The sequence below is a fragment of the Anopheles coluzzii genome, chromosome 2 (assembly GCF_943734685.1).
Source record: "Anopheles coluzzii chromosome 2, AcolN3, whole genome shotgun sequence".
Taxonomy (NCBI): domain Eukaryota; kingdom Metazoa; phylum Arthropoda; class Insecta; order Diptera; family Culicidae; genus Anopheles; species Anopheles coluzzii.
The window spans coordinates 121,700,850-121,713,879 of record NC_064670.1 but is presented as its reverse complement, the minus strand read 5'-3'; the positions used below and the strand labels follow the sequence as shown (position 1 = coordinate 121,713,879).

General features: G+C 43.2%; 2 protein-coding genes across 8 annotated transcripts in view; both read right to left on the bottom strand.

Annotated features, from left to right (window-relative positions):
• Positions 1–13,030, bottom strand: part of LOC120949158 (klaroid protein) — a 175,224-nt gene that overhangs the window by 103,698 nt on the left and 58,496 nt on the right. The window lies entirely within an intron of this gene.
• Positions 1–13,030, bottom strand: part of LOC120954006 (rap guanine nucleotide exchange factor 4) — a 111,812-nt gene that overhangs the window by 86,330 nt on the left and 12,452 nt on the right. For all 7 annotated transcript variants that reach the window (XR_005751429.2, XM_040374497.2, XM_040374501.2 and 4 more), the window contains exon 2: positions 3,443–3,870. Coding sequence is in view for 6 of the 7 variants with exons in the window: in XM_040374497.2 (XP_040230431.1) it covers positions 3,443–3,477 (35 nt within the window). In the remaining variant the exon portion in view is untranslated. The remainder of the gene's footprint in view (positions 1–3,442; positions 3,871–13,030) is intronic.

Sequence of the window (13,030 nt, the reverse complement as noted above, 5' to 3'; positions counted from 1 at the left end):
GCCCTGTCGCGTGTGGCGCAGCTTGCGCGAGAACGCGAGGAAGCGACAACGAACCAAAAAAAAAAATGGAAGCAAAATGGTCGAAGCACGCCGCCAGCATCCGGAGTTAAATTGAACTTCCAGGCACGGTGAATGAATGATACTGTTCCGAAGAGGATGGGAGAAGTATGGAGTTCCTTTACTGTTTTTTCATACATTTTCACACATCTACCGGCTCGCTTTAACTGTTTAGAAGCGAGCTCTTAAGCTGTTTTTAACGTGCATTGGATTTCAACAACATCATCGCCATTGGTAGCTTAATTAAAACAGAAATAATTAAGCGTTCGACAGCGTCATGGTAATTTTATTTTATTTACACGACTTTATGAAGGCACGCTTGCTACCGATTGCATACTTTTAGGCTCTTTTGCAAGCGCGCTCTGTAAAGTATGCAATCAAACACACCAAAGTGATTGTTTTAAGGCACTTGTTAAAGCTTTTTAGAACTCGAACCCTGCTCAGTGGGAAACAATCATCCATTCCATCAAAACATCAAATGAAACACAAAATCAAAGCTTCGGCATCAACGCAACCGAATAAATTCATCTAATTGTAAATTCAATTTCTGTCCATCCGCCAAGGAAACCATTTCCAACCGTTAAGTATTCACAACCGGATTCGCTAAGAATTTCCATGGTCACGGTACTGAAGTGACCCTTTCCCCCTTTTGCTCGAACAACAGCAAAACCCCGGCTACCAGCAATCAGGCAAACCTTCCTTACCGGCATCGAAATTATATTGAAATTTTTCAACAAAATGAATAAGCAATAAGCCTGACTTTGCAATCATATTATTATTTCCAGGAAACCGTCCACAGTTTGTCTTTCTTCGTGCAGATGATTGCGGCAATGTACCAAACTGGAGCACCTTCTTCATTTCGTGCTACCAGTATTGTGTAAAACACTTAGGAAGATGGAAGATCTTTGCAATTTACCACAAAGTATGAACAAATCTGATTGGCTGCATCACACAACAAGCGCCACAGAGGGGATGGTTTTAGTGAACTCTGGTAGAGTGATTATAGTCAACAGAACCAATTTAGTTTATTTGATTTTCCTTTAAAATCACAACTTTTTCTACGAATTGTTTTTAATTTTACGCCAGCTTTAAAGTAAATGTCAGCTCCAGGGAAAAAAATGCTCGGAAAAGCTTTTCGCTACACACAGCGGTTTCACCCTCCATTCTCGTCCATAATAGGCGGATGGGACGAAGAAATTAGCAAACAGTCAATATTATCCGTTTTCCTTCGCTCGCCGTAATGCTTCCATTTCTTGCTATTTTTACCTTGGTCTCTTTCTCTCGCTCGCTCCCTCTCCACAAACACGTCAATCGTTTAGGCAAACAGGTTGAAAAATCGTTCAGCAAATACGCGCGACACGCTCATTGCTACTTGCGATGAGACTGACGATGCTGCTGCTACTGCTGCTGCAGGGTGATGCTACCGTACCGATCAGAAGATTATGCTGTCACAGGCGGCTAAAAAGTATATTTAAAAGAATACGCTTCTGCCCGCACCGAATCGAACAAAAGGCGCGCGCACGCCGGTTGGGATTGAGTTGGGATTTAAAATCGATTTTCACTTGTATTTACTCACACACGCGCGCCCGCTCGATGAGGACCCGCTTGGCGGTGCGGGTGCGCTTTGTGTCATCGAACCACAAGGAAAAAACGTATCTTTTTTTTTACTCTTCGCTTTTCACTTTTTGCTTTTCAGTTCTCCAATTGAACGGCAACAGTGTTAAATCCTCTCCGTCCGCTTCCCCAATCACAGCCAGCAATAGAGAGAGTTCGACAATCAAATGCGACGCCCATCGTGTGCTTAAATCTTTTCGCCGGAATCAACGCGAAGACACATCTTCGAGAGTGTAGCCACAAATTTCGATTAACTTTGCCGCAAAGTCAATATTGATTCAGCTGCGGATTGAGATGTTGCTTTACTTTTTTTATTACTGCGTTGATTGTGGTCTATTTTCACTTACACTTTCGGGCGATGCTGGTGGAAAAGAGTAGCAATTGGGATATTGATTTTTAAGCGTGCGATATTTCCGCGAAAAACGTCCAGCGTTGGCTGGCAAATGATCACAAATGAAGCCATTTAGTGACAGTTTCAGGCTGTTGCAGGACTGTTTTACTCTAGTAGTGATGTATGAGCAAAATAAATCATCAACATTACTACAATGCAATGACGAAAAAGACATTAACACATAATCATTGATAATTATAACACTTTAAACCCATCTAGAAAGTACATTAAATGCAAATGAATCAGAAAAAAGGATTTAAACCCACCAGCATATAACTAACAGCCTTCAAAAGAACAAAACATAAACCCAAATGGCATAAAGAAAACAGAAGCAGAAAATCAAATTATATCCCTTTCACTGCCTCTTTCTGTGCCGCGCGGGAGGAACAAAAAATCCAATTCCATTCAACCAGGAAAGAACGAATGAAATTCATTTTTCTTTGTGGTGCTAGGGCTTTTTTGTTTTCGTTTAAATTTTACTTTTTATACCACCATAAACTTAACAGCTTGACCATTGAGTACAAAAAACCCTTCGGTACAGGCATGCACACCCCGATACGGTTTGGCACATTCAGCAGATAACTTATTCATTTCGCATTAATTTACGGTCAATTCAGGAAATCCTCGGAAGCATGCATTTTTGCGCTTGGTGAAAAATAAACGGTGCTAACCAGACAGTGGCACGGAATTTGCTTTAATGTTGCCTTGTTGCGTTTGAATTAAATCATAAAGTGAACGGGAATTGAACATACGCAGTGTGCTGTTTTCGTTTCGATTGTTTTATTCCCTGAGTAGAAGAGTGTGGCGAAGTTAATACCACACTGCTGTTGTATTGTTTTCGTTCCCTTTTGTTACGGATAGCAACAAATGACTCAGCATGATTCACCATAGATTGTGTATGGGTAGTATTTATTAAAAAAAGGTAAAATTTAATTTCACAGAATGTGAAAATTACACCCATAAACTCACTGTTGCGTTTGGCTCGATTAGCTATGTAACAGTAGTATTTCATGTGGATGTAACAAAACAGTTTTGTCAGGCGAATTGCATACTTTTAGGCACATAACTTGATGTTTTTTGCTTTAAAACGGATCTCAATTGAAAGTATGTTTTAACAACAGGCTTGAAAGGGTTAAATAACGCAAAAATAATCAAAATCAGTAACATAACCATCAGATAAACATCGTTCATTTTGTCATAGTCTACACAGTCAAACTTGAGCATGAATAGCATACATTTAGGGTCCAAAACGTTCACAGTCAGATGGTTCGAGTTCGATGTTTCACAAAAATGCTTCAACACTCAGAAGGAAAAGTTTTTGCGCTCGCCCTCACCCTCAATGCCTCAAAAATAACGCTAATCAATCAAACTGCGACTTACCGTTTATCTATTGCCGTAATCCATTCCATCGCCATGATGAAGGACGTTATTGATGGTGTGAGCCGGTCGCGTCAGGGTCCTATTAAACGGGCTTAAGCGCCTTCATTCACCTGCGGGCAGCAAATACAAACAAACCACGAACGTGCACTAATACCGATTCGCATACTCTTCAACACCACTTTACACACACACACACACACTGAATGTGTCACAATGCCACCTCACAGGTAAACAAGCCGTATTCTCGTAGCAAAAGGAATGAATGCTACAATAGCCTCCAAACCCTGTGTCGCACACTACCCACCAAGCTTCCAAGCTGAAAACAAGTCCGCAAACTTTCTTTGACACTTTTTCACATCACAAACACACACAATCAACACAGGTTTTCATTCGTTTTTTCTTCACCCCCTTCGATTCTCAAGCGCTCACTGTGGGATGAAGGTGAAAAGCGTTAGGGAAAGGTAAACATCAAGCAGCAGCAGCAGCAGCAGCAGCAGTCTCGAACAAATCTTTTGACGGTGGAATAGGCACACTCTCACCCATCTCAACGCTTGCGAGTGACTCAATATTCTCATTTCACTTCAAACGCATTCTGGTGTAAAATCAGTCACCGTCTAATATCAACAACAGCCACGGCCTTGATAGGATAACTGAGTTTCCCCTGAATGTTGATGGCTGGCACACGCTACCAGTTGCCGCAGTTTGTATGTTAGCACACGCACACACACACACTGTTGTTGTCGGGTTCAAAAGAAAATGAAAAGTGTGAAAAAGCGTATGGTAGCTTTTTTTAAAATCAGAAATAATGGAAGGAGGAAAACAGAGTTGTAAAACAAGGATATGTTGGCAAAAGGCGATTCAAAGCAAGCAATATGACAGTGAGTGACAAAATGTTTACAACAGCAAAGCATCAAAGTGTGTATCAATTATTCAGTGAATATGATGAGCGTATAATGAAAATTGTGTATAACCTATTTGAAATGAAAAACACAACCAAAAAAAAAAAAAACAACTTAATGCGAACATGATCAGACACACACTGTAAGCGTCGTTCCTATTTTGGGTATTTTTCTTCGAGATAACACCAAATCTCAATTTTCCACGTACCCATACGCCACATATTACACGAAACCATGGCGAGGTTTTGTTTGTGATACGCGTGTTTGCATACTTCCGGGCGGTGGCAGTGCCTACCACATTTCAGCTAAACATTCAAACAGTCGTTCGTTACAGGTTTTTTTTTCACCAGCACGTGGCATACATTGGATTGTGGTTGCAATGGTTTTCAATGTTATTAAATTTCTTTTAATGTTTGTTTTCCTCACCGACGGCCCAACCGACCCATAACCTATTACAAGCTGTGTATTGAATCGAGCTAAGTGGGGGCTGAAAAAAAAGAGAACCGCTCGTAATTTCAACCCACGTCCTTCCTGCAACGAAACGAAAGAGAAAAGTTTGATTAGTAAATTTCGTTTCAATTCCGGTTACGCTTGTGTGGCGTTTGTACTTTTACTTTTTTTTTTTTTGAGGCGGTACTTTTTTATTTATTCCAAGCAGACAGCAACTTTTTGCTGAGCCGTGCTGGGTGGTTTAGGTGAACAAACTCTCGGTCGCCTTACCGTACACTGAAAACAGCTTCCTCCCACACACACACTGAGCGTTCAGTATTGACAGGCATTAGGGGCACCCGGTACTAAATGAAAGTCTCAAAATATATGCACGAACCGTACTGTGGCGTGATGATTATTACAAACGGTATTGCTTGCCCTTTTTTCCTCCATTGCCGAGCAGGAACCCATCCAGCAACTTCGAGAAGGAAGTCCTTTGGCTTGGCCTTTTGCCAAACATTTCGTCTTCATTTGCATTCGGAGTTGAAATTATTTTTTGACTATCCGGATAGAAGTTGGATGAATTAATTAAGCAACTTTTACACATGCTTGATGGCGTCTCAGAGGAGAAAGCTGAAGCTTATCATATGCTCCATCTCTTTCGGTGTACGCAGAAAGTCTTTGAAAGCGGATTAGAATGAGCACCGCAATAAATATTATAAACATGTTTGACGCTGGAGGTTCGTTTTAATTAAATGAATTAAATCCTGCACAAAAACAGCCAAAGCTCATTCCACAAATTGAGTTTTTGATTTTTCTTAGATTTGATGGCAGATTGTGCAATGCAGATGTGCAGGAAGAAACAACGAAAAGGCTCATTTTGTGCTATAAAATGGTGAAATGTATGCAGAATTGCATACTTTTAGGCTGCTTTAAACATCTGAGCCTTAAAGTATGCAATCCATGCAAACTCAGTTTTTTTTCTTTTTGTATAGAGACTTTGAGCCACAAAAAACTCAGCTGAAATGCTTCTCTACCCACATACATTCCTTACTTATTTCAGATAAATATTAGTGTTACAGATTACGTTTTAAAACCAACATGCTGAAATGCAACCAAATTGATTTTACAAACATGCATTCATACAGTCGACCAGATTGCAATGATTTATTTCCCCTTCAATTACCAACCCCCCGCACCAAACAAGCAAATGCGCTCCTGGATGGGTTGCGGTTTTTTGCTGCGCGGCGATAGGTTTGGAAAATAATTTCCCTTAATGACCACATTGAAAATGATTAATTTGCAACATCAATTAATTAGCTTCCGGTAGCGCTTAAAGCTGTTTTCCGGTCGTAAAAGTTCGATGCAATCAAATGCAAGTTTGGAATACCTGTTGTTGGTTATTATTCCGATTTCAGCTTTTGATAGTGATAGCAAAAAGTTCAGGGCGATCAATGTGGTTTTCAAAGGGGGAGTAGATTCTGTAGATAAAATTGACTTTGGAATGATTAATCAATACGAAATGTTCACGGTTGCATTGGATACCAACAATAATTAATTCCATTATTTTACGATGTGTTCAGAAATGCTTTTCGATAAATATTTAAGCACAATAATAATTCAGTACGGTTCAACCACAACATAACCTAAAGCATTTATACCAACTAGCTTTGATTCCGGAATCAATTATAATTCTGATGCCGGATTTCATTTGGTTTGCATTAGTAGCAACCGTTTTACAATAAACCCACCCAAAATCCACCCTAAAATCTCCCTCCCTCAGATTGACTCGCCACCAAACCGCCCCAAATAACAAGTAAATCAATTTACCCTGCGTGGGGTAAATTCATTCCATCAATAAGCAGTAGCTCAACCAGTTGCGCTTACCCTCCACTCCTGCTGGGATAATTGAATAGCAATTTTCCACTCCACCACAATGGCTCTGCGCTTGCTTCCAGAGCTCTTTCGTGCCACCCGCAAACGCTCGTCGGAAAATAGAAGGGGTTGAAAAGTTTCGAAAGCTTTCACAGGGCAACCCGCACGTGGGATGCCCACAGCGTTTGACGCTTGATGTAACACATTCGCAAAACATCCAACAATTCATTTGCGTTTTGTTGAACAGGACCGGGGAAAGATCAGCCCTGCTAGGGTAGGTGCAAATGTCTTTGAGGTTTGATTTATTTGGTCACTGAAAGCCTCAATGACCATCATCAATTTGTCCGACATATCAAAGGGCAAAGCCTTCCGGCTACGGGATGATTGATTTGTTTTAAGGACCACGGAGTACCACGCACAGTCCATCCGCCCACACGCTGGTCAGCTAATGTTGCGTGCTGCGTCTATTTACAGCGTTTAGTGTGGTGTGTCCAATGTTTGCCGGTGCTAAAATGTCTGTGTGTGTGGCTGTTTGTCGCACATCGGTGAGGTTGGGTGCGTTTAATAATAGCAACAAATAGAAAGAGGGAGGGCAGCAGTCACATTCGCTTGGTGAAAGGAAAGCGATCGAATGATGGTTGATACTATGGTCAGGGAAAATGTGTAAGCACATTAATCATAACCTGCACAAATCGTGCGTCAAAAATTGACCGATTGTGCCTCAACTAAATCGTGCTCCAATTCGAATCGCTTTTACGCTGACAGGACAGCAGCAATCAATAAATTGCTTCGTGACAAAAGGGGTCCCAAGAGCTCATCATCCTTATGTTGCGAAATGCAAATAAAATCCCGAATGGATGTTCTTCATACACATTTTGCTACACAACCACCAATAAACTCGAAAGTTTCCTCTTTCCTAAAGTTAAAGCCTATCCTTAACTTCAAAATTGGCAGGTGTCATCCTCCAATTAAACGATTACAGTGCCGCTGACCTTTTATCCTCGATCTAGAGCAAGGAAGAAGGGTTCGACATTTCCACAAAACACTTTCCCCCCTAAAATTGCTGATACGCTGTCAAACGACAAGCTTTCTCTCTCGAGATCGCGAGAGCGAGAGACTAAGCAAGGGTGAGTGTGAGACCAAACTGCTTCATTTCCCGGGAGCTGATGGCCAAAATATTAATTATCCTTTATGACACAACGCTGTGCGGAAGCGCCTCACAGGAAACTGTCACGATGCCGTTGCCAGAGCAAGTCATTTTGAAGCATATCTTCAGCCCTGCCGTTGCGCTCGGCTGGCGATGCATTAGAGCGTCGCGTGATGGTGCTTAATGATTTATGGTTTCCAGATAAGTTGCTAACTTGCTGGGCCGATGGGACTCTGATAAGTGCGACGGGAAACGGAAAGAAAAGACAATGTCACATTCCTGGAAGAGAAGGGATGAAAATTGACACTCCACACCGCGCGGTACGGGGCTGGATCTCGGAGGATAAAGGATGATGAGGGTGGGATTTCTTTAGTTAGCCTTGTCACAGTTCAATCAGTTGACCCAGCCATATACAGCGAGATTTATTCTTGCAGAAAGTGAGCTGTGTCAGCACAGAGTTCAAGTAGTTCAAGAAGTCTCAGATCATTAGTTTGCTCAATTTGATAGAATGCGGCGATACGTTCGGGAAAACTGTGATGATTCAGCGAAATGGTTGTTGAGATCGAACTAGGCCTTTTGAAGAGCTTTTGTTTCATTTAAAGCACATGCATTGTTAAGCAGATTGCATTAATTTAGACGAAGCTTTCCTCAAATGGATTAATACTTCATTCACAAGGAAATAATGAAGAATAATCAAGTACTATAAAAAGTGACAAATTAACTATGAAGGCTGCAAAGTTCAAATGAACCTTTCTGAGTGAATTCTTCAATCTCTGTAAAAAATCCTTCAACCTTTACGTTTCAGCAGCAAAACAAAAAGCGTCAGAAAACCCGAAAAAAGAGGTTAAAATCTGTGACCTTATGATACTTCATCTTCAATGCAGACACACATGCACGAATGACGGTCAGACGAGTACGTTAAGAAGTTTATTTTCCACTGGATGGTCAACCGTAACGATTTGCGCGTGAGTGTGTGTGCTTGATCCCAAGCTGGACGAAAGGCAGCCGTCGGGCCATCTCTCGCATGCATACTTTATCGCACCGAGCGTGGCGCTTCTCTGTAACCCCGACGCAAGCATGCATGGTCTTCGCTTGGACTCGCTAAGCAGATAAAGCAGCATGTGAAAAATGTTCCAACCCTCGGGGCCCGTCAGCTGTCCCGACAGCCGCGGCAAAATACTTATAATGCTCTTAAAGCTCCGATGAATTTCGTATGCACGCCGGGACGTTCTAGCCTGTCTACCTGTACGAACTCTCTCCAAAAAGAGAGAGTGCGATGTGATGTCTACGTGTAACATTAAAAAAAAACAAAATAAGGTGAAAGGACAAGACCTGTATGAGACCTCAACAACAGCGAGGGAAAACTCAGTCCCTGTCCTCTCATTTGTAACGCAGCGTTACGCAGTGAGGGACCCCGGGTCAGTGGTAAAATGAAGTGTCAAGTGAAATTTATGCAAACACAAAATTAGTATTCTACCAATCTCATCCACCGGACCGACTGGATGTAAATATTACTTTGAGATTTAAAATCATCACCTCCGCAGTTTTTCGATACACGCCACTGACCGCACAGGGATCACACCACAAGGGAGGTTCAATGGAAGCATTGAAGACTTTTGTCCATCATCAGCATGTACCTTATCGTGGCAGTTCCGCAGGAATGTAAAACCCGGCGTCCAACTCGACTCGTTCGACTCAATCTTACTTAAAACCCTCGGGCACATCAGAGACCGCTCTTCGCGTGATCCATTGCCTAATTGAAATTGAATAAATAATGGGAAAACTCCCACACCCGGGGCTGAGGTCCCCGTGCTCGGACAGGGGTGCTGGGTGCTCCATTATGATTTCCATTTTAAACTTGATCTCCTGATTTCCGTGCAAACTGCTCCCGCGCTACCTTCCCGTGCAAACCTGCACCACAAAGCCAAAGTTATATCCGGTGGATGTCCGGAGAGGAAGCTTTTTCCGAAAGCCCTGGCGACGACTGTGGCGCCTGGCACTCCGACTGATCAAGCTGATTCTTGAGGCTGTGGCTTTAGGAGTTAAGTTTCCAGGAACTTCAAGAACGCTCGCTAACACCACGGTTGTACATCTTCCGATCAGGGACAGCCGAAGGATGTGCCTGGTTCGCACACGGGCCCACAATGGAAGTTCTTTGCGGAAGTGTGAAAATTGTCTGGGAAGTGGGGGACGGACCTAAAGTTCCCAGAGGTCCCAAGGGGTTCAGGTTGCTCCAATGCTTAAACTTCGCGATCTTTGAATCATCATGACCACACCCGGGAAGGGGGTGAAGGAGCAACAAAGCGCAAAAGTTAAACAAGTGAACACGGTTTTACGGTTAATTCACCGCTGTGGCACGTAAGAAAACGCACCACCCAGTTGGGAGGCAATACAATGCAGCCCCAGCTGCTGCTGCTGCTGCCTTCAGACACGCGGCGGACAAATTGAAGGAAGGATGTGGTAACGCGCAGCGTTCTTCATTCTCGCCCGAAAGCAAGCAAGCGCGCAAACGGAAAGCCATAAATAATAAAGAAAATTTAATAAACTACGTGAATATCTACCCTTCGCTCAGGATTTTCCCCGAGTGCGCGCAAGGCTGCTGCACAGCGAAATACAAACACACGCAGACAAGCGGATACACACACACGCCGGGGGCTCGGTCTTTTTGCCTGGAGGAGTTTACGAAAACTTTCTCCCCTCCCTTGTTGGACTGGAGGAACGCACCTTCGCTGTAAGGCACCGAAACATGCCATGCACACGTACCCCCAGCTCAGCCGCGGTTGGTGTTGTTGTAGTCGAAGCCTCGAAGAAGAAGGTGGAAAACTCCCATCCAAGCAGGCTGCCACACAACACCACTGTCACCCGGATCGATACGCGCGTTCAGCAAGCGCGAAAGCTGCTGAAAGCAAACGAAAACCACGTGCGCGACCTTTGCCAACTCCAAACCACCGCCGCCAGTGTGTTTGTGTGTGGAACGTCGTATTACCGCATTTAGGTAGTAAGGATGTAGCAGAAAATGGACTGATCCAACTTTCGGCTCGGTGGTGGGGAGGGATGGGAGCTGGAAAGCTTTTAAGCTAAGCGTAAAACCGTATACGATGTACGGCGATGTTGTCAGCTGTTGCTGACGCTGATGGTGCTGCTGGTGTTGCTGCTTTTGCTGATGTTGCTGCTGAGCTTGAATATTTATTGACGATGCGTTTGGCATCGTTGGGAGGAAAACTTTTGCTTGTGTGACGGTACGGAGCGAGCTTGTTTCACTACAATTTCGCAATATTCTCAACATTCAGTACAACCTAACATTTAACAAAGCAAATTCGTACCAGAAATCCATTTTCAATCGAGAAAACATTGCAAACTTGTTCGACTCAGCATGCCAAGTGATTTTCCTTCCCCCCAAAAGCTCTCACTTGCATTGAGCGGTGAATACACACGGTAAACAAGCGTTTGGTGAGTGGAAAATTGTTGCAATTCGTCCCTCAATTTGCCCGTCGCCCCCATTGCCATCGCCATCGCGCTTGTTTACGAGCTGTATCTCGTGCCTTTCACGCCATTGATACTGACGCTGATTAATCAACTGGTGTGCCCTCGAGGGTGCCCAAATTAAAAGGAAACACAGCAGCGGAAAAACAATTCCAAATGCTGCCATTCGTTTGCCAACGCTCCTCCTGCAGCCTTCTCGGTTCCCCTGGATGCTGCAGCTTTCTTACCGCAAAACGTGTAACAGCAAACGGAGCGTATTTGCTCAGTGCTGGAGGTTGGGTTTTGGATTGCTGCTTGCTTTCTGCCTTCGCCTTTTCGCAACACACCCCGAGGAAAGGCCGCACGGCAACGGCAACAACAACCAAACAAAACATACAACCTTTAACCGAATGGACATTTCGTTGAGAATGGGGGCAACACTGCTGCTGCGAACCGTTCGCGTTTGGGGCATTTTCTTTAGGGATATTTCTTCACCAGCGCAACTAATTCAATTAGCTGCTCCGCAGTATAATCAAACGAAAACGGATCATTACTACATACGCATGGCGGTGGGAATGAGTTTTGGGATTACTGACCCATCTTTATCTATCATTTAATGGCCATTCTGGTTCGGAGAAGAGACGCTTTATAAGCTATTATGGGGAAAAAAGGGAACCTAATTAACGATATCGCTTCACAATAATCCCATTAGCACAGTTTTGAGACGCGGATTGCATACCTTTCGGCGCGTATTTTCCATGAACGATGAAGGTAAGGTCATTTTCACCACAAAACGCCTTTACAGGACAAAATTGGCATAATTTGTTTCCAAACAATATTATAGCTATTCTAAACTTCACACTTGTGCTTTAAAATGCTCAAAAGAAATAAACAAAACACTACCATTCAGGAAACAGCTATCAATGTGCAAAACACACGCTCGTGTAAAGAGTTGCTAAAATGGAAAAAGCTATTTCTGTAAAACGCAAAACTCCCAAACTCAAACAACCATTGATTTATATTGCTGGGACCCTCTGCTGAGCACAAAACTGCAGCAACGAACAATCGAACACAGTTGAACGATTCATGCCAGTACCGGTTTGTGGAGGAGTAGTGCATCGTCAACCAACTAAAGAGACAAAACGAGGCAAACCCAAAAAAACGTTTACCCCCTGAGACCAGCCCCAGCCATAAATCTTGCATCAAAAATAGCTTTACACACGCACACACTGTCGAACTGAAAAGTTGTGTTTTGTTTAGCACATTTCTGCTGTGGGCGATGACGAGTAACGGGATGGGAATGGCACTTTACGCTAAAAAACACGCAGTTTTCGCATCAAACTTGATGCTTCTTTTTGTGGACTGTTCTTTTTATTTGCATAAATTAATCTTCACGGCCACTTTGAATATTTAAGTGGTGGCGCCTAACACACAACGGCAGAATAAGGTGCGGGCGCATCTTAATCGCCTGACGTTGATCGGTTTTGAAGACGGCGGCTTGTATGCTAAATATTAGGCCATGATATATTCGCCAAACACGCATCACGCACGTCTTTTTTATCAGTTGTTCTGTTTCTTCTTGTTCAATAAAACATACAAACTCTTTTACCAATCTCCAGGCATACGGCACAGGGAAGAACGTGTCTTCTGTCGAATTGAATATTTCATTCGCATAGGCTGAGCAAGAGGCGGTACTCCTGACCGCAAAGTGATGCGTCTGCTTTTTAGCTTGACATGAGTATACAGCGGAAGAGCAAACGAATGAATTTTGAATTC